Genomic DNA, 23447 nt, shown 5'->3' with positions numbered 1-23447 from the left:
TTCCAAGACGAGATTAAATAGCTTCCTTCATTTGCCACATGAGCATTCTCATCGGAAACGCGCTTTCATCTGTGTGAAGTTTGTGGAAGTTGTCCTGCAGAATATGTCACTGAAAAGCTCATCTTGATCTCGGAATTAAGGACGAAATTTGTAGACAGTAAAGTTTCACGATAAGGAAAAGCTGAGAGAAATAGTTGTCCTTCGACAACAGGCGCTTTGTAATTTCAAACTCCCGAGGGTCATATATATAGATCCGATTCCACCCTACAGCTGAATTTTATAGCGAAGATATTATGTATCCTGATATTATTTTGAAATGCATATCACGTAAAAAACACATATAATTTTTATATATAGAAATAAAAATTATATACATTTAGCAAATTAAATCATTTAAAATTGCAAAGATAATATTTTCATATTAATCTAAATCAAGTTTTAATTATTGTATCATTTTTTTTTCCCATTTTTCTTTCATTTAATTAAATCGAAGAAAAAATATCGCTTAGCAAAAATCGTTATGTTTATCTTACAGTAATTATTAAAAAATATATAATAAAGGCAATCGTTATTAATTTATATCAAAGTAATTATTATATTAATTTCTATTTCTCTTATATTTAGATTTCTGTCTAATTAATTACAAAAAGTAAGACATATTGATTATATATAAAATTATTATTCTAATTTTGATCTCGAGATTATTAATTTACTTTTTGCTAATTTTATTATATTATGTTATTATTGCCTATAAAATTAGAGTGCAGAAATTATTTTGCAATATTTAACACATGTTAACTTTTGTTTACAAATATGTTTCACATATTTTATCGAAGGACAAGGAGGAGGAGAAGGATGATATTACTTGAGTCTGCAACTGCAGTTGTGTTGTCTGCATAAGTGGCATATGTGAGAGCAGCCGTCCATGAATTTCGCTGCTCTTATACGTGCTCGCGAATTCTAATCTTGTGCACGTGTATCAAAGAGACTTATATACTTTGAGTAACTTTATTGATTTTGTCGCTTCGGCTTATTATTCGTACTTTTATATGACATAGTCAGCCCGTTACGGAACTTATTGCAGCTCGATTACTCTTCTTACTCCTTTGTCATGACTTATTGCGAATTCTAAAAAGAAGTTTTAATAAAACGGAACAGTAGCTTTGGGAAATATCAGCTCCCATCAGGGAAGCTACCGCTGACAAGCTGTTCGATATCTCACATTTAATCCGACTGTATTTCGTATTTCATTTCGGGTTGTCAATGTTTTCTGTCATGTTTCCAGTTCGAAATTTAACAATCATAGACGATGTTCTTGTAAAATAAAGTAATAACTGTTTCTTTAATTTTTTTAACTTTTTTACAATTATAAAGCACGCTCAATTTATACTTTCAAAAGAAAATTGGTAAGTAATTGGTAGTAATAAAAGTCAAAGGAAATTAAATTAGCAATATATTAAAATTATGTTATAAAAATAAATATTATTTTTTAATAAAACAATTTTTAAATTTATTTTTTATTATATATAGAACGTCAATTTTTGAAAATGCTCTTTACTTATGATGACTAATGTTGTATTTCAATTTTATCATTGTGCGTCGGATCTGTATAATTTATATTCGGAGTAAATTAGATTAAAAATAAAGTTCGTCCACGTGCGAAATAAAATATTCTTTTTTTGAGGTACATTATTTCTTGATAAAATATTATTTTAATAAAATATTCTAGATTTATGATAATATTGGACTTTATGTTACTCACCCTTCGATAAATGGCCGTATTAAAAATCACTAATGCGATGAACGGGAACATGTAATACACAAAAAAGTACATCCAATGAATGTACAGGATGACATAATATTCGTTGCTCCTCAATTCGGTTGATTTAACGCAGTACACCGTAATATTATACTTCCAATGCTTCTCGTTGTATACCTCAATTTCCCAGAATCTAAATAATTTCAAAAATTAATTTCTCCATTAATTTGCACAATATAATTACAAATTCTGTTGCAATCAATTGTAAGCGTAAGATATTTTTTAGATATTCTTTTCTTTTCATCGTTTCTCTCACTATTAAACATTTTATATTATATCTCGTTCTAACCAAACAAACAGGAAAAATAAAAAATTTTAAAACATTTATTTTAAAACAAAATTTAAATAATAGGGTTTTTAAAATTCAAAATAATAATAAAGTATACGGGCAACGAGAGCGTTAATACAGCGTGGAAATTGATAGGCAATTCATATAATATTTATATAATATTCACATAATATATTAATAAATCTACAATGACTAGTCGATATAAGTTTCTTTGGAAAATTATCCACAATTTTTCTGGTTTAAAGTAAATCGAAACGTCCAAAGAAGTTTGTATTGACACTTATCATATCATTAAATATTATATGAATTACGCACCAATTTTCAGCGCTGTATTAACGCTTTTATTGCTCGTATATTTTATTATTATTTTACAATTATTTTAATTAAAACTTCCTTTTTCTACATTAATTTTCTTTTTAATTATAAACAAAGAAAAAATATTAAAAACATTAGCTTGATTACTCACTTGGGTAGATTGTAAATAAAAGCGACGATCACTATGATCAGCACTGCCACTTGGGCCCGTCCATAAGTGCAAAAGGATCTAGCTTTCAATGGATGACAGACCGCGATGTATCTCTCTAAAGTCACCGTTAACGTCAGATACACTGTCACAAATTGTGCTATGCAAGACAACGGATACAGGTACCTGATGATTTTCGGGTAGACGATAAACTTGTAGTCAAATAGTGCGCCTGTATACGTGTAGATTGCTGGTAATCCGAAGATTAATACCTATAAATGCATAATTTATAGATACAATTAAAAAAGGGCTTCTTATAAAGGATGTTAAAAAAATCATTCAGCATTTATATGGTACACGTCATACTGAATAAAAAAACTTTAGTGAACATAAGTCGAAAATTTAACCATTTCCGAGATATAAATAATTTTATATGTTAGTATCATGACTCTTATTGTCTCTCCAGTTTTTTTTAACATTCAAAGTGTATTAAAATTGGTAATTGAAATTTGGTTTATCAATTGCATATATTTGATAGAATCTAATTATTTATAAAGTGCGATTATATTTATTCGTGACATCTGATAGATGAGTGTGTGTGTGTGTGTGTGTGTGTGTGTGTGTGTGTGTGTATAAATAATTCGTTAGGAAGACGGAGTGCAAAGTCGACGCTGGAACGGAAAGTTCATTTCAAATAATTAATTAATAATCAGGTTGGTATGTGTAATGTGATCTCGAGAGGGTTGACGGAATTCTGCTCCTCCAGCTCATCTCTTTTAAACCAAAAGATCCTGTTTATCGTGTTAGTCCTATTAGTCTTGATTTTATCCACGAAAATGTAAGACCGCGTAACACGTGATTTATTTACCTAAGCTCAACATGTGATCTATATTATTATATGTCATCTTAACATGCCATGCATTTTCAAAGACATTAATTCTTCTTCTCTGTATCGCGAATTTATATTGACAAAGGTTGCTACGAAGATGATGTAAAATTATTCTACATAAAAGAGGTAAAACTTCATCTATGAAGTCTGTTCTTTATAATACCTTTTATTACCGCAAGACATTAGAACATACAATAAAAATTGTTTTATTCTATATCATAAAAGTCACTTCGAAAAATAAATTTTTTCTATTTTTCTATTCAATTTACTTATGAAATTTTTTAAAAATATGGTTATGTATATTAACTTTTTAAAATATGACTTTTTAAAATAAAATACGTACATATATGTATATAATATATCACAATTAAATACGCCATAATTTATTATATATTTTAGTTCATTTTTATCCATACTACCTGGAAAATAAATATATTTTTCTAGAAAAACATTTTTAAATTAAAATTTTTAAATTTTTAGTCAAGCAAATTACAAAATTTACTGAAACCATTTCTTTATAAGTCTTCATAATAAGCTCTCTTTATATTTTTTAGATTTATCTGAAATTTGTAGTTATACAAACACATATGTACATTTGAAATAAAAATGCGAGAGCATATAGAGATAAAGATATAAATTACATGTTTAGAGAAATAGCTGAAATTATGTGAGATAAACCAGAACGCATACTACTGAGTTATATTAAAGAGAATTTATTTTAATGAAAAGCTCGGCTATGTCGGAAATTTACGTTTGCATGAAACACGGGAATTAAAAGTAAAATTAAAATGAGAGTGGTCTGCGGCTGATTTCTACGACAAGGTATTATAGTCTGTGGTGGATATCTTTTACGAAAATTGAATTTTGACATTTAACACTTGTCAGACATCGTATTTCAGGTCGTTAATTACTTTGTTTGATACGGCAAAGATTAATTAATTGTCAGATTCAGATATAAGGAAGATGAGAATTTTGCATTTTTAACTCGTTAATGAAAGATATTAGCTGGTGCAAAAAATATTTCAATACAGCATCTCAGGTAAAAAATTTAATAGAAAAATATTTTTGTCGCGTGTAAGATATTAATTGAATTAATAAAAATGAATTTTTTAACATAAGTTGATAATGTAAAAATCAATCTTATGCATCATAAAGTTAAACACTACATTTTTTTAAAATTATCTTTATTATATTACCTAATTTTTGAAATTTAATTATGTTGGATGGATATTATTTTTGTTAAATTTCAATTTTTTGTCATTTAATATTAAATATATAAAAAGTGATTTTTAAATTAAAATTCCATTGAACGACAATCTATCTCAAGCTAAATATCTAAGAATAAAATTATGCAACGATATGTATAGCTAATTCATAGAAGACTCTTTTATTCCAAATTTCAAACTTACTGATGCGTTAACACCGAAGTAGGTTTAATAAATAGCGTTTTTTTTTTACGTTTCATCATCGCATGTTTGCAATGGTTCTCTGAAAATATCCCGTATATTCGACAAAGAGGATTAAACATGTTGTCTCTCAAACGTTAACTCGTATCACTTTCAACATGAGCGAACTCGGTTGTTTCGAAAGCTATTGTTAATAAAAGATAAGAGTAACAAGGCGTCACGATAAGCTCTTCGACATGCAACTCAATGTTCAGGAACGGTGCGAACGATGAAATGCTTTTTTTTTTAAATTTTATCTGGTGCGCATGATTGATTGGCAGCGGCCAGACGCGACGGTAAACGCTGGGTCATTCGGTGGCAATTACGAGGCGTTTCACGATCCCATTGAAAATCGTTTCTGGTCATGTGTGCCAATTAAATATTGATTTTCCGTTTGGCGCATTGTGATTCATCATACGTCGCAATTCGGGTCATGGTGAGAAAAATCGCATCTTTAAGTTTCACAAAAAAAAAAAAAGTAAAATGTACAATAGATGTATGAGCACATCCAAGATCTTTTCTGGAAGAGGCAGGTCTCTGTCAATTCTGTTATCATACAAACAACAATCTTTTGCGTTAATTGATAATTTTTTGAATATTTGAGAGCTTGGAATGTTTCCTTCTTGTTTCTGATTTTGAATAGGAAAAATATTAGGTTTCAATCATAACTTTTAATCACAAAATTTCAGGGGAAAGGGGTTGAACCCTTTCCCCAGGATACTCCCATGAATAAAAATATTTGTGTACATCTTATGCTATTGTTAATTAATAAATAATAAGTAATAAATAATAAGTAAATCGCGTAGGCAAACGTATAAAATATTTGTCGTATTATTAACTGTAATATAAGTAAATCTATTCTGATATTATACAATAAGTGGAAGATATTTAAATTAAAATAAAAAATATTTCAATAGTCTGTTATCTCTTTAAAATAATTAGTACTTTTTAAATATATAATTGTTTAGACTAATATATATAAGATTATATTCTGTATAAAAAATGTAAATAAATTTAATATAAAATTCATTATTTTGTTAAATAGTAAAACATCTTTTAAAAGCTTTTAAAGTCAACATTAATTTCGGTATAATAAAAACTCTTTCATATTATTTCTTCGTAATAAGGGTGAAAAGTAGCTCGACCAGTTCACTGAAGTGGCTGTTAACTTTGACCGTTTTTTTTACGTGCAATATTCCATTTTTACGATCCTGCACAATAATTCTACCATATAATATTTAATTCTACATTAAATTCATAATTCACAATAATTATATCACGTAATATTTAACTCTGTGTATGAATTCATAAAAATGTTCACACACTTAAACGAAGTCATCAGCATGTTTTCCTTTACGTAACTTCCAATTTCTTCAAAGTGTCAAGAAATAAAACATTATACAAGCAAAGCATAATTTTCTGCATTTCTTTAATTGCATTCGCTATCTCTTTAAAAACTAAATTATATTTTACTTATCGTTGATTTTTTAAAATACGCTTTTTACACTATTGCGTAATTCTTGTCCTGACTGTTTTCTGTCTTTAAAGATATTTATTTCTCTCGCGTAAAAAGTATAGGACGTAAACTATATAAAAGAGATGCACTTACCGCAATAATGATCAGTACTGTGTCACATCTGGCCAATCCAATCAGTAGATAATTGATAGAAGATTTCATCTGCGGCCGTGACAAGATGATCATTGAGATCGTGTTGCCGAAGATTCCGAAGAGACCAATCAGGTTGACAAATATACCATAAATAATGAAATCAGCTAGACCGTTGGTATTGACCTCCTGTCCACATTCGAACAGTCCTTCATTGCTGCTGTTGCTGAAGTTTTGCATGAATTTATCATCGTAATAACGGGAAGCGGCCGTCGTTGTCATCATCGAACTTGTTTCCATCGTTCAGCAATTTTTATCACTTCCTGATTTTGCATTACCCTTCAATCTTGTCACTTCACGTTACCATCTTTATTCTCGCAACCTCCGTGTTCTCTGTCTATCTAGCCTTTCCTTTTGCTTATCTTCAATTCTAATTGAATCTTCATGCTCTTCAAATTTATTAACTGTAAATTATTTGTGTAATTTTCGACTTAATTATTTTTTTGTTACTACAAATATCCTTAAATAATGTTGCTTTTGTCATTTTTGATACTATTAATAATTACTATTAATAATACCAAATTAATAAGTTAATAGATAAAGTGCTATTATTAAAAAATCTATCAATTAAAAATTATTTGGTATACAAAATATATATCTCCAAAAAGAAAATACATAGAAATAATTAGAAATAAATAAATAGAAAATTACTCTAACAAATTTTAACTTTTGACTTTTAAGTTTTATTTCTCATTTCGTGTATACGTTCAAAAGCTTCATTATCTATATATGCATCATTAACGTTCCTTCCGACTGATTTAATTTTTATTAGGAAAAAGTCGGGATAAGAGTTCATTCGTCTCAAGTGATCCGTGTCTAAAAACTTAAAATCACTAAAGTTTTCTTGGTAAAAGACTGTGAGATGTTTTATTGCAAAAAAAAGAAGAAAATAGCTTTTTACCTTTGTTATCAAATGTCGACTTGACAAGTCGATCTCTCGCTGTCTTTGATATTAAAGTGTATTCGAATATCATAACGTCAATCCTATGCCCGATTTATTTTGTTCTATACATTATCCTCGATCGTGTTTCATGGAAAGAATCGGGTCGGTTTAGTCGTCTCCGCGTAGAGAGTTCCGCATAGATGCTTTTACGATGTATCGCTGTGTTACGACGAACCGCGAGCCGCTTTGCCATTCGAAACTTCTGTCGCAGTAACTTGAACGGTAATCTGTAAACTGAAAAGGAGAAAACATAAGTTATATATTTTTAAAAAGCGTTTTTTACATGATTTTCTACGTATTAAAAAAAGTGTATATTAATTAAATCATTGAAATAACGAAGAAATATACGCCAGAAATGTCATAAAATTATAATAAGGATCGCAATAATCAAATAATTCAGATAAAGCTCTAATGAGTAAATAAAAAAATTAAAAAGAAGTCTTTAAGAGCTAATACAGGTTGTGTATAAATACATATATTTATTTATTATAAAAGGCAAATATACGTTTTGATTCTAATTTGGATCCTTTTCAGTATATAAGATAATAATACTCTTCTCAAGATAATTATACTCAAGATAAGATAATAATACTTTTCAGTATATATTTTATTATAATTAACTTTTATTATATTTAACTTATTATAATTAACTTTTATTATATTTTATTATAATTAACTTTTACAACAATAGTATGCTATATATTTGTTCACTATATTATTTAGTTTATTGGAATTTAATGAATAACTATTAACATGCTGTGGATATGAAAAAATCTAGTTAACATTTGATTATATTAACTCTTTTACATCGATATTCTTGACGATTTTTATGATTGTTATTTTATGCAAATATTAAAGTTATACTGAAAAGGATCCAAATTAAGATCGAAACGTATATTTATCTTTTATAATAAAATATATGTATTTATATACTTATAACTGGCTCTTAAATTCTTTTTACTTTTTCGATTGCAATAATATAAGCAATTATGAGCAGATTTATAGATTTCCAATATTATTTTATTTTATATATAGAGAAATTGCTTACTACCTCTTTTTATCACAAATTTTAAAAGTTTTACATTATTATTATGATTTAAAGTTTGATTTTAACGAGCACGAGTTTATCATTATTATCATTTCACTGACTACAATAGCAGGCAAATAGCGTTGTGACATAATTATTAATTGTTTGCCACAACGTTTACATCTGAGCTTTCGTGGGCATCGGTCTTGTTTGCAAACAGACACGGTCGTGTCTATCAAGCTGTATAGATAGCGCATGTTATAGGATATAGTCACGAAATATCGTTAAAGGTTTCTCATGATCAGTGTGTATTGGAAATCTCGACCGAGTAAGTCGTGTGAGTTCGTCAATTTAAAGCTGAGAAGACATTTTGTACTGCGAGATATTGGTGAATAATAATAGCAATCGGATTGGGCAATTCTCGTAATTCTTCGTTCGGGAGATTTTCCAGGATTTGCATTTAATTGGATTACGTATAAAATCGGTATGTGCGAATCTTTATTTAAAACGCATTTAACTAGACCACGTATAAAATCGATATAAAATAATTTTTATTTAAGATAAGAAGATATAAATTCTTTGAGTTATGTATTATTTATATCTCTATTTTACTTATTTACAGATTAGTTTGTAGATCTAGATTTAGTCAGTGACTTTCGACTGCTTCCAAGGCAAGAGACGAATGTAAGTATCAAATATTACCGAACAGATTAATAATACATAAATCGCTTCATCTCGTTGATTAATACATAATTACGAAAAACAATGATTTTTTTTCCTTATATTCGCTTATTACAAAATTCTTAAATTATATTCTCTCTATAATAGTTATATTTAAAAGTTAAATATTCGAAGTACGAATAAAACGTTGTATTCGTACTGCACAAATATTCAAATTATTTGGAGGATTGAAAATAAAAGTAGATGAAGCTGCTTACGAACGGATCGTTCGAACAATCGCCATGTAAATAAAAATTCACATTTTCTGAGACCAACGATGGTAACGCAATCGCATAGCGCAGTTGATGTAATGAAACGTTCCTTTCATCTACTTGTTTTGTATTAATTTATTACATTGTACGTTTTACAATCTCAAGAGTAAATGAGCAGAAATCTCATTTACGACGACTGTGATGGATCCGATAAGGATGCAATTACGTGTTTCGCGACGCGTATATTTACGCTTGTGGGCGTATCACACACACATACACGCGTCCAGGTCCAGACATAAAGGTGTAATACCGATTGTGTCAAAACGGCTGATCGCATTGGCAACGTTCATGTCTATTCCAAATGATCCTATGGATACGTATTCGCGACACAGCTGGGTATCACCAATTGCGGTATGCTCACTCGATTTCCACACGACCAATCTTGTGCGTAGTTACGGTTTTCCGCATTTCCGATCATCTCTGTTTCAATTTACAATATTGTCCTGCCGTTTGCCTTGCAGGCTGACAAAAACGGTTACTCCGTAGAACGGCGTTTCTAGCTTCTAAAAATTTAAACGGAAAAGCTTCTTCTTGAGTATATCGATACGTTTATAGCTGCGTAAAAAAGAATTATTTTTAGATAGTTACCTTCTTATCTAATTCTCATTTAATTAATAATATAATAATAATTGTTTTATTGCAATATAAAAGAAACAACGAAGTTGCAGTTGGTATACAAAAAGTTTATATTTCTCTTTCATTTTTGGTGTATCTAATATACTTGTTTAAGACAATCTTTTCACATCATTTTGTAGATATAAATAATATATAATTAATAAATCTGTATTTTTTTAACGCATTAATATATTATAAGATATTTTTGATCATTTTTAAATTAATATATAAGAATAATTTTACATTGTAAAATTTGTTTAATGCGACTGTAATGTATTGGGGGATCTCTCTTTCTCTTTCTCTGTCTTTCTCTCTTAAAAAAAAGGGAACTTTTTCCCTCTGTAAGAACAGAATTTCACGTGTGCAATCTTTACGCGATTTGTTTAATGTATGGAAAGTGCTATAAATTTCTTTTGACATTTAGAGCAAATTGGAAGCGCGGAGATCAATCTTGCGGATATTGCTTGCTACACTATCTTCTTGTCTCTTCAATGTTCGGATCACGCCTTAACTGCAGAATTCACCATGGGGGGTTCAAATAAATACCCAACTGTAAATTACTCCGCCACGATTCGCGTGTGTCATTTAAAGACAAACACTAATTTGCTTCGGCTGATCTATTCCCGCCGGGTGGTCGATGAAATACCCGTTGATCAATTTTATTTTTAAACTTTTTCCTTCTTTCTTATATGTCGTCGAACGCGAGAAAGTTTCGCCGAGTCGGTGTTTCTCACAACGGCGGAAGCGAACGAATATTCACTTTTCTGCTTTTCAGTCTTGGCACGCGTAGACGTCTAGGAACGCCGAGATGGCTGGCCACCTCTTTGATAATGTTGCGTAACAGCGATATTTGTGTGTCCGAACAGAAACGCACGTAATTTGCACTTCGTACGAAACAACATGCGGGATGTGCGGGATGCCAAAATTAATTCGCAGTAATCGAGCGTCCGTCGCACATCACGCGTGTAATTAAGGTGCTTGAATTATAACTTACGTGCTAATTAATTTACAAAAAAAGAGCTCTATTAAATAGCTATTAAATAAATATACCATATTGTCATTTTTCATGACTACTGTGTGTCTATATATATTCTCTCACATTAGTGGCAATTAAATATTATATTTCTAAATTTATTACATTAACTATTTGTCTCGGATATGTTTCTCATATTTTGCATGCATATGCGAGAAAAAAAAATGTTCAGTGTTCAGGATTGACTTGATCGCTGAAATTTGTTTTTTTTGTTTTAGGCTAACATATGGACTTATGCATATTTCTCATACAAAATATGCTATCTATCGTATTCCTTTTTTAGTTTCTTTTATTGGCACGAGATTCGAGAGCAAAACACATAATATTTCTTCGTTCCGTGCAGAAAATATTCGAACAGGCTTTTCTTCTCTGGCATGTTCATTCAAGGACTCAAGTCAACTCCTTGGGTCACATTTTTGCCCTCTTTTTTTAATTCTGTTTTCCTTGAACTGTATTGCCATCGGAAATGACATTTCGCCTTTTCGTAAAGCCACTCTCTTTCTCGAATAAAACGTTTTTCAGGTGATAGTATTGGAACGATGATTTATATACGAATCGAAATGACGTTTCTATATCAGAAAACTTTTAGATTGTTTTCCTTTTTCCCTCTCTCTCTTTCTCTCTCTCTTTTTAAACCGCAAGTATTATATAGTTTTCTTCAAGCATTTTTATGTGTCATGTATCTCGAGTATTTTTAGAAAGTTAAAGTGCTCCCTCTGTAGATTTGCCCTCTCCTTTCCACTTTTTATTCTGGAATAAAATTATTCGACCAAGAATAAAGTTGCATTGCAAAATGAAAAGTCAATTGCACAGGTAATAACAAAATTTCCTTCTGCGACGAAACTTATCTCTGGAAAAGACAATAAAATTTACACCGTAAAGAAAGAAACTGTTAACTTTATGCAAATATCCCAAGTTCGAGCGGAGCAATTTCCTTAATTAATTTTCTCCCAATATTGTTAGATTCGAAAATATTATTGTTGTAACTATATTAAAATACTTGTTTTTAAGTTTCTTTCAGACGGACAGTAGATAAAACTATAAAAAAAGCCAAGATAACGCGACAGCGCGTATCTTGAATGTATTCCGGGGGTGATTTATGAGAAGTATAAGTCAACGCGAAATGCATCTGACCGCAATTTGCGGCTTGCAAGAGATGCATTTTTGTTTCGGATACGCCGCAGATTAATTCAAGGCTTTATTATTGCAGTGGTATATCCTTTTCTTTTTCTTTCACCTCGTTAAGCACGATTTCTACGTTCACGGCGGGCAATCGCAATTTTTCGAACGAGAAAACATGTCTCAGAGAACAATGACCAACGATATATTCTATCTTTTATTTCATTGCAATGTAAATTGACTATTCTCGTTTTTCGCTTTTTTTTTATTACAATTAAAACTCCCTTTGAAACGTTATATGTCAGAGATTTGCGCATAACAGCAGATCATTAATTGAAGCACATTTCAGAAAAAAGTAATTGGTAAAAGAATTAATAAAAAAGTAATTAGATAGAATAGTAAAAAGAAAGATGAAGACAATAACAAGAAGCTTTTAAAGGAAATTTCTTGTTATTCTTAAATTGTCTTCATCTTTCTTTTCATTTATGCGTTCATATTTTATCATGTCCGTGTTAACAAGAAATAACGAAATCAGAAGCCAAACGAATTTGTTCATGAACAAAGCCTCGTTCCTACTTTCGTCGGACGTCGATAAATCTTTTTTCACAAGTTATTCCGGGGCGCTATGTATGTATATGTATGTATTACCTGGTGGAAAAAATTTGTTAGAGTTTGTTGAAAAAATAAAATAAATTCTAACGAATTCAGACAATATTATCGAAATTTGACTGAAAGTATTTCATTTTATCTAACTGTCCAAATTTGTATATTTGGACAATTTTCGAAGAAATTTAGAACAAATTCGAACACATTTTGACTACATTTCGAATAATTTTGGACATATTTGGACAAATTTTTCCACAAGGGTTGCTGTAGATGTTGCATGAAGACGACATAATCATCTCTCAAGGTTCGACTACAAAGGACCGCGAAGAATAGTATTTATATCAATGTGCAAAAAAAAAACGATAGTCTAGATATATATAGAATACTCGAAATCACACTGCTGTAACACGTGTATTACTGATATTTACTAGAAATTAAAAACAAACGATTATTGTCTCACTATCGGAACGTTAACATCTTCTAAATTGTAGCTATTATCTTTCAAATAATTTTTGTCGCCAATGTTCTGGAATTCAAATTATTCACATTATTGCCAATAAATATATATTTCAATAAAAGAGACTTCAATAAAAGAGACGAAAATATAAAGGAACTATATTAAATCTTTTGAGGCAAAGCTTCTTTTGCGTATTCTTGAAAGTAAATGCATCCCTGTTTTAAAATTAAAAAAAAATGTATTTTTAAAACTGTGAAAAATGAAAAGTATTGATCAATTTAATTAAAAGTTTCAACTTAAAAAATCGATTATGTGATTGTCTATAATGTTATTTATCTTGCCAGTAAAGTCCTAAAATCAATGGGATGACGGAGACTAGTTAAAGATTAGTACGTACATTTGTCGTTGAAACTTTTATTTACCAAGTGGGTCGCGCCGGTGTTACGTTTAGTTTCGTTGCCCCCACAAAGTAGAACGGTCAGGAAATGAGATGGGATTAGTGTCAGTTGTAGGTAATAACGCCGAAGCGTGAACGCGGCAGCTGGTACCAGCGTCGTTTCTATTGCGGACATTACGGAAGAAAGTGCAGGGCTCTGCTCAGAATCCTATTCTGCTTCTATGTATTTGCATAATTACGTGACTCCATTCGCTCTGAGCCTACACCGAAACGCCATCAATCTTGCTGTCGAGACTGCGATCGTTCCTGAAATGGAATCGTGTTTCTTCGCCTCGTTATTTGGGAGAAACATAACAAGGAAATCCTCTAAAAAATAGTAGTTTTAAGCAATAACGTCAAAGTATAACAAAAATGAAAGAGTTTGTGACTTTAACGTAATAAATAACTGAAACGTTATTATATTATTCTTTTTTATCGCGGTAGTTTTTTATCACAATGAGAGATAATGTGGAAAAAATTTACTATGAGAATAATAAGATTAACGTATTCACGCAGATATACTCTCTCTAACCATTTGCACAGTCGTTAATCCTCGATTAGTCGCACGAGAAGCAACCAAGCCGGACGCTAATTATACTCAATATAATTTACTAGCCGAGCAATCTTTTTCCGAGATCGTTCTAAATGCCTTCCTTTTATCTTCATTCTGCTTTGTTTATCCTCTACGTAATTACCTTACGAAAGATTATGTTTTAAATCTATCGCGGTGTCACCGATTTGCATAGATTTTTACATTTAATATGTTTTCAGTGTATTCACCCTTTAAACATTTTTTAGAAGTACAGTTTCCAAAAAAAAGATAAAAATTAAAAGATAAATATATTCATTTTTCTATTTCTTCATTTCCAATGATTTTTTTTCTATTTTTCTATTTTTTCATTTGTCTATTTTTGGATTTTTCATTGTTTTAATGAAATAGGGATGATCGATGAATGTTCTTACGACATAACATATTTCTCGCAATATCCAGATACCGATGCGTGAAATTATTTCACTCTTTGTTACATTTACAATCCAGATATCTCGATCACAATATAAACAGCAGAATTATTTCGCGTTTTATATTTATGATGCCTTATCATTCTTACGAATGACCTGTTTTAGGGACAATTGGATAATCATTTTTCAAAAGAATTCACGCGTCATTACCTTGCTGGATACACTTTTTTGGATATTTTACTTTTTCTTTACTTCTTGTGGAGGATTCATTCTTTTATAGTTGAAAAGTATTCTTTCTTAATAAAATTATTAATTTGTTGCTACATGTAATATTGGTTTTTCAACATCTGACTAATTAAGGACTACCTTTAATTAATAGGCAAATACCTTTAATTGAAGAATAAAATAACTTTCAATAGGGTGATAGAATATGTCTTAAATAAAACGCAGATACGAGACTTAAATTTCCAGTCGCCATGCCAGTCGTTTCGTTGCGGGATTTCGAGCGTCTGGCATTTGTTTTAATAAGTGTTAAACGTTTTCGTACTCGAACAAATATATCAACGTAGAGTCTCGTAAACCCACAGAAATTATCATGATTATACGTTTCAAACTGATCATCACCGCTTTTATAAGCGGTCTGTTGCGAAATTGAGATGTCGACCGCAAAAGAATCTAAGATTGTGAGAGCTGTTCTTATTAATATGCCCTGATCACTCTATTCACATACTGACGCCAATTAAATGAATTCATTAGGAAGTTTGTGTACACTGTCACATGGATGGACAGTTTGATGAAATCTATTTCTAGAGTTTCTAGTTCTACTTTCTCAAAGTTTGAGCTCGGTATTTCGTACAGTAAAACTAATGAGTCGCAAACTAAACTATAATTTATACGAAATTGTACGTGACTTGTAGCTTTAATTACATAGAAATATGAAAAGGAGAATTTGTAAATATATAATATGCAATTATAAATATAGATTTTAAAAAAGTATTTAAACAATCACACATAATGCAAACTCTCATTAATATATATTTTCCAGTTTATATTTAATTTTTCTATAAAAATGAGTGAAAATATGATTTTTATTACAAAGAAAGTTATTAAAAATTTGATTTTAAAATATATAAAAACTATTTAATTTCTGGAAAATATAAATGTTATTTTTATTAAAAAATGTTACAATATATATCTATCTCAAAATTTCAAATTTAACAAGATTGCAAATTGTAATTTTTACGAAAAATCATAGAGTGAAAAATATTTTGTGTACGAAGAAGCGTATGAATTCCTATTGTATTATTATATAGCCCTGCAATAGAAAATTCCTTTTATATTGAACGATTACTTTGTACCGGCACGCATGCGTTCACTCTTTGAGATTGATGTTTCCAACTATTGAACTAGAATATTAGCCCCAACTATTGAAAGCATTCGCTTGAGCGTAACTGTGGTCCGATAATTTAATATTATTACGTTCACAAGAGGTGCCAGCAATATTTGGACAACCTTCATGGCTTGCATTAACTTGCCGTCCAATTTTGGTTGGACAGGAAAGTAAATGTACAGGAAAATTTCATTTACCGTTAATTTTAGAACAATTTTGATCAAAGCCTTGAACAATGACTATTTTAATCTTTCATTTAAACTTTTGAATATTATTTGTCAAATAATTTATTGAGAGAGAGAGAGAAAATTGCAAGTCAAAATAGTCTTATCAAATTTATGCTTTTAATATTGCTATATTTTTTATGAACATAATATTTATATTTTAAAAAACTAAGCAGTTTTTTTTATAATCGAAATTATTACTTTTCCATATTAAATATTTATCTAAAAATTCGATAAATATACATAATAAATGATAAAACATTTATTTAATATTAAATATAATATTGAATTCCGAAGAACTTATTTCTAAGACAATCAAATTTAATTTTTTTAAAAGTAAAATTATGGGAAGTATGTATTGTATTTTTTCTTAATTTATTAATTGTTGTTCTTGTATTCTTAATTAACATAAGAATGAAATTAAAATGAACAAAATTAATAATTTAATAATTTAATAATTTAATTTAATAATTTAATTTACTAATTGATATAAATTCCAGTTTAAAATACTAGTAGGTAATTCTATGATATTTGTTTGGAAGACATATAGTTAGGGACGAAAAGAATGACGAAGATTCTAAGTGTCAAGCGGAAAGGGCCTATCGTCGGCTTGGTAAAATGGTCAGCTGTCGCTTTAGTTACTGCCAATCCTCTAAAAATACAAGTAGCCTCTCTCTGCTGCGGAGCTCTGAGTCAACTATAGGAACTCCTCGGCTAATTTTAACCGCCGAACACTGTCCACCGAATATACTCTTCGCCGAGAATCTGCTACGAACTTTACAAGATCGCGCAGCCTTTGACGCTTCGCGAAACGCGAATGGACATTCTCCCGAAAGTTAAGTTCCGTAATTCGCGTTGCGCCATTTCTTCCTTGAAGAAAACGTAAGTTTTGGCGGTAAATTCGTAGCAAATTAAGTTTGAATTAAGCAAGTCGAGCTTGGCGCAAAGAAAAACACAGTTTATTATTTGCTTTTGTATTTACTTAACACCGAGAGAGAAGTTTTATCCAATACCTGAACTGGCATTTCAATTGAAGAGTTTCAAGAGCGCTTCCAATGGCGAAAACACTGCTCCTGTAAACATATAGGCGCTAAGAAATTCTACTTTTCAGCGAAACCTTGATTCAAAAGACTGAATTGTAATTTTAAATTTAAATAAGATTTCCTCTACGTAGTTGCTTGTCATGTCACGTACAGAATAGACCACGCGGGAAATAGAGAAACAAAGTCGACCTAAATTTAATTTATTTCAATTTAGTAGTAAATACTCGTCGAAAAGAGAAAAAGAGACGAATCACTCGATAAATACAAAATCGATTTTTCTAATTTGATACAAGGATTGAGCTATGAAAATGGGACATAGATATCAAATATGGAGAAGAGAAATTAAATAGTAATCTAATGAGACTCTCTCTCTCTCTCTCTCTCTCTCTCTATATATATAATATATATATATACTTCTCCCTCCCCCTTCCTGCTGCCTGGCGCGGAATTAATAGATGAAAAGATTAAGGCTTTTTTTTTGTTTTCGCAGCCTATCCCATTAGTGACGCGTGTTTGTGAAGTGTTTGCTCGTGATATAAACTCTCTTTTTAAGTAAATGAGGTTCTTACGGTGTAAAACCAAGTGTTTACTGAGCGGAAAATCAAATGTCTTGGCATCGTGAGAGGAGATTATTTCTTAATAAATCGTAAGCGAGAGAAAGATAGCTAGGTCATAAAATAAACACAAGAAACGCAATTCTTCTAACAAAGGTAAAAGTACACATCCCATTTTCTAGTCTAGTGCAATTTGAATTTTTTTAATTCAACGGAAGAAAATATGTAAAAGTATGTAAAATTATAAATCATGAAGTACATGTGATATGTATTATATCAGACTTACGTTAAAAAATGTTTTGATATTACAAGATTATAATGAAATTTTTAAACAAATGAACAAGCTCTCTAGAATCCACAATTCTTTTTATCTTAACTATTAAATCTCACAAAAAAATAGATTTTTTGTTTATTAAAACGAGGAGAAATTTATTATTGTGAACATGGATCGGATAGAGAAGGTATGTTTGTTCCAAGTGATTGCATCTCGACGACAAACACCAATTTTTCTCGCAGATTTTCCTCCGTCTTATCTTCTCTAAATAAGATTCACGCGTTGGATAGCTATTTCTTCCCCCGTACCACTCTTGAGAGATAATAAAATTATAGCACGAGAGATTACCAATCATACAGCTCTAGAACGGGCTCGCGTAACGTTATTCGATGAAATAACCGCCGTTTATTTTATTTCGTAACGTAGCGTTGCATTGTGCCGGCGATCAGAGCAATGATAGCATGACCTTTAACCTACTTTTTTAACAAATTGACAAGATCAATTTATTGAATTAATTAATCCGAGAAAATAAGCAAAGAATTAAATAAATAAAACAATTAAAAAGTCTATCTAAATAAGTACAAAAAATTAATTACTTTAAATTTCTTTATTGTAAAGACAATACTTTGAAGTTCTTATTATTTAAGTCATTGTCAGGAGATTATTGATTAGTATGTTTAGAAAAATTCTACGAAGCAATTTTATCAGTTGTAGTATAATAGATCTGCAAGAATCACAGTTATAGTTAAAATGGATACTTTTGTTGCTACGTTTTGCCATCTTTCAACAAATCTTAACATCTTTACCAATATAGTTGCATAATTTGGCTCTTAATCAAAATAAGAATTAGTTTTATTCTAGATATCACATAATTAAGCATGATGAGGGGATTTTGTCTTATCATACCATGATAACGTTTTAGCATATTATTTATCTTCAGAAAACTTTCATAGTTCATAGTGTGAATTTGCACAATTCGTGACATGGAATATGGAAGTGAAATCGATCCGTGAAACCAATCGGCGATTAGTGCGGACGTCATTCGGAGGATTTGAATTATAATGTGCTTTCAATATTCACTGAATTAGCAATCAATGCTTGTCATAGATGCGAACTATCGCGAGAGATCTGGTTTTTGTATAATTCAATCAATGATATTGAACATAAAAATGTCTGTCTTTATTTTATTAAGAGATACTACCTGGTATCTCGTTTCAGCAAACTTTCAACTTTTTACCGAAACATCATTGAAATTAGATTTCTTACTTGGATGTTAACTGCTGGTTACAGGTTATTATACTACAGTATTTTCATAAAAAAGATTGATTCATTTAACAACCAAATTTCATTTAACTTTCTTTAAGTCGTCTGCCCTAAATATTATGATAGTTTGTTCTGAAATTATCTTGCTCAATAGCTTTTCCTCTTCTTGTTCGCGTTTGTGTCACCTTTATGCGTTGCAGGCACGTAATTTAGATAATGGTATTTTCACGACGAATTAAAATTACGTGCTCTCTTTAATGCGAGCATTGAGGCTAGTTTGCAAATGCAATTTGTAAGTGGGAAGAACGACTTGCGGATAATGCAAACTTCTATTGTAATGAGAAAGCGGAAGGTATATGTTCTAAGTGGATGATTTCATTTCCTCTTCAAAGCGATATCGACTTATAAATTAAAAACTTATCAAAATTTTATGTAGGATGATTATTTAACCGTGATAGTTTTAGACACTTCGAATTGCGACGAATAATAAAGTTTAATAACGAAGAAAACGAATAATTTTTTTACACTGTACTATAAATAATTTCATAATTAATATTCATTGAGAAAAAAAAGATATAGTAATGATAAGAAAAAAAAAAGAATTATTTACAATTGGCCGATTATCATTGGATTATTTATTAAAATATAATATTTTTTTGTTAAATGAACAAAATTTTTTTATTTAACAGGACAAATTTATTTACTAAATAACAATGTAAAATTTGATTATCATTACAAAATAGATATTCTTTTAGTAATTTCAACAAAATAATTCACTGAATTCACCATGATAGAGCGAAGAGTGTTTCACGAAGCTGTCAGTAGCGTGTTTTATCGTAAGAGAAATTCGACGTCTATCTGTATAAAGCCGGGATGATTAGAGATTAACACGTGCGTTCTCGGCTCTTGCCACATTATGGTCAATTATGGTCAATTATGGTATCATTTTTTCAGAGCGATTAATCATTGTTCTAAATCTAAACCTTTTGCTAAGCTCAAAAACGCCAAACATAATTTCATTTTGTAGAAAGTGAGAGGTATATTATTCTTATGTAATTGTTTTGTTCCAATAAAAAGAATTAATTGGCTCCAAAGAATAAATCGAAGAATATAATATTTATGAGAGCCGAACACTCGATATTCTCGTGTAATAAATTTATTTATTAAATTTATGTAATACATAAAGTATAATAGATGGTTCGATCCTATTGCGGATCCTTCTCAATATCGCAATCACATTAAATTACTATACAATTAAGAACATTGATAATAAATATTAATGTGATTGCAATATTGAGAAGGATCAGTAATAGAATCAAAACGTCTATCGTACGTTATTGTGTATTATGTATCAATTAAATAAATTCATTATACGCGGACATTCAGTGGACATTCTCATAGGCATTATCATTCTTCGATGATTTGTTCCGGTAACAAAATGTTCTATTTCTAATTACAAAAAATCTATAACATCATACAAAACAGTATCATTAAATTATTAGTTCATTTAGTAAATTTAACAAATTAATATCGGCATGGTAATCAACGGTTTGGTTTTGATCATATATCAACAAATAGTTTTTGAGTCAGTAACAAAACTTTAATTATTTTAGTTATACAAAATATTTCTTAGTGTTTACGTTAAGTAGTTTATTATACGCTTTTAAAGTATAATTGGACAATTAAAAGAATCAACCATTTGTGGATTGGAGTGCCCATTTGGGCATACACACACTCTCTTTTATTTTGTAGTTTGCTTATAAAACTCGATTTTTATAAAACTTGTTTTACAGGGTAATTTGATAATATTTTATTCGATGAGGTTAAAAATAAAAAATTTCAAAATGATCAATTCAATACGGATAGGATATAAAAAATAATCTGATTATTATAAAACAGCTTTAGTAAAATTTTAATTGCGGAGTATATAACATTAAATTTGCAGTTTCAGTTTATTTGAAGCTCATCAACGCTACGTAGTAATAGTTAGTACTGATAAAAATTGACTTTCAACCTCTGATTATAAACTATGTGATACTAGATCTTCCTTCACTGGAAATTACTATCCTTTTGAAATTCGACTATATGTACATCCTCAGCGATATCAAGAATTTGCTAAAATCGAATTTCTAATTAGATTATTTTTTTGGAAATTGAATTTTAAAATTCTGAAGTCAGAATCAAATCCAAATCTTGACAACTTTTTAAAAATAAGGTGTTTTTAAAGTTTCTTTGCTCTCAAAGAGTTAAGTAGAACACTCAAACATGACTAGAACAAAAAATTAACCGATTTGATCATTCTACATTTTGGTCTAATAAAGTTATTTTTGGATCTATATCTAATGATAAATTTTTATATACTTTAGCAAAATCATTCTTTCTACATAAGATTTTGATAAAATAATTTTTCTTCTGTCTAGAGGATGTACTTATTTTATTTTACAAACATGTTTCAGTTTTCACATTTTTGTGAGCCCTTTTCAGCAAAACCGTTTCTTTTCACATGTAAGTTTTTGATAAAATAATTCTTTTTCTGTTTAAAGGATGTACTTATTCTGTTTTACAAACCCTTTAGTCTCGGTTTTAGCATTTTCATGAGTCTTTTTAAGCTTCCTTATTTCCGTATGTGGGTTTGTAATAAAGATATATTATTTTCCTTGTAATACTCCAAACAGATCCTTTACCTAGATGTTAAGGGTGATTTAACGGTAATCTCGGTATAAGTAAGTTCCGAGCCGGGGTGGAACTGTCACTTCTAGCGTTTGTCCTTGCAGTTAGGACTTCCCTAGATTTTCACCAGCAGAGGTAGAGTAATTTAAGTTTTCAACGACACGTCCGTATAATTTATCGTTTTCCGCTTTGGAACTTAATTGAAGTTACATTCCCAATTTTATCGTATGTGATTCTGAGATTTTCCGTGTCGGAAAGATTCGTTTATACCCATATTATAATTTTGCTATCACTTTCAAAAATCAATGTGTCTTTGTTTATTTTGTTTCTTTGTTTATTTGGTTCATAAATTATTAAAGTGTTACATAATTTATCAATATGATGATTTTCAATCTTCTGTTGAGTTATAATTAGAAGTCGTGATTTTTCTTCGAAACATTTTAAAGAGATTTTTTGAAACGTTTTTACAAGAATTTTTATAAGAATTTTATAAGGATATTCTAAATATTGTTACATTTTTGTTTTGCTTTTTTTAAAAAAGTAATGATACGCATTACTTGTAAAATAACTTTTCTGAAACTTTTACTTTTTATTTTTTTACAACGTTGTTTTCTAAACTGCTTAACTAAAAAAAAAAAAAACTGAACTCTTGATATAATTTAAAAATTCAACTGTAAATATATACTTCCATGTTTCAAGTGAATTTAAGTATGCTTCATTATTATTCTTCAACTTTGTGTCAGTTCGATAAGCATTATACATGAAAGTCTTCAACTTCCTAGTTCACTTCAATCAGAAGTCTCTCTCCGGCTTATTATGAAGAATGCTTTTTTATTCAACATTATAAAAACATTGATTTTAATGTCGGGCTCAAGATTGTAATGCCAAAGCAGATAGAAAAATATGATTTTTAACTTTTATTAAGGCAAACCTATTATTTATGTAGGTTTAAATCTGGTACCGAATGACATATAGATTGAGTTATCCATCGTCATTAAGGTATCTTTCCGAATTGAATTTGTTCGGTAGTATTTTAAATCAAGATTTAAAGACATCGGGAGCCATATATTACTTCTAGGTTTCCTAATCAATTCGCTGTCCGGAATTGTTGAACAATTCAAATTTTTAACACAATTTTTTTCCTCAAAGGATACATTATTATACTATAAATATACATTATCTTCATTAATATACTTAAAACTAATATGTGTCATTAAAATCGACTACCGATAATATTGATAATTTATTTAGTCATCATCTGGCAAAGAGA

The 23447-nt window shown here is 29.8% G+C and overlaps 2 protein-coding genes across 7 annotated transcripts in view; one reads left to right on the top strand and one right to left on the bottom strand.

Moving 5' to 3' along the window:
• FMRFaR (FMRFamide Receptor) overlaps window positions 1–23447 on the bottom strand; it is a 57588-nt gene that overhangs the window by 9587 nt on the left and 24554 nt on the right. For all 4 annotated transcript variants that reach the window (XM_011060744.2, XM_087409892.1, XM_011060740.2 and 1 more), the window contains 4 exons: window positions 7473–7748; window positions 6515–6975; window positions 2575–2843; window positions 1763–1952 (listed from right to left, as the gene is read on the bottom strand). In XM_011060744.2, the coding sequence (XP_011059046.1) occupies window positions 1763–1952; window positions 2575–2843; window positions 6515–6811 (756 nt within the window). In that variant the 5' untranslated portion in view covers window positions 6812–6975; window positions 7473–7748. The remainder of the gene's footprint in view (window positions 1–1762; window positions 1953–2574; window positions 2844–6514; window positions 6976–7472; window positions 7749–23447) is intronic.
• LOC105148812 (uncharacterized) overlaps window positions 8681–23447 on the top strand; it is an 85377-nt gene continuing 70610 nt past the window's right edge. For 2 of the 3 annotated variants that reach the window (XM_011060755.2, XM_087409891.1), the window contains exons 1-2: window positions 8681–9025; window positions 9164–9225. The gene's annotated coding sequence lies outside the window, so the exon portion shown is untranslated. Of the gene's footprint in view, window positions 9226–23447 lie in introns of all 3 variants that reach the window. The other variant, XM_087409890.1, reaches the window with a different exon arrangement.

Source organism: Acromyrmex echinatior, chromosome 9 (genome assembly GCF_024713525.1).
Source record: "Acromyrmex echinatior isolate Ae372 chromosome 9, ASM2471352v2, whole genome shotgun sequence".
In the NCBI taxonomy this organism is placed as follows: Eukaryota; Metazoa; Arthropoda; class Insecta; order Hymenoptera; family Formicidae; genus Acromyrmex; species Acromyrmex echinatior.
This window is presented reverse-complemented; position numbering and strand designations above follow the sequence as displayed.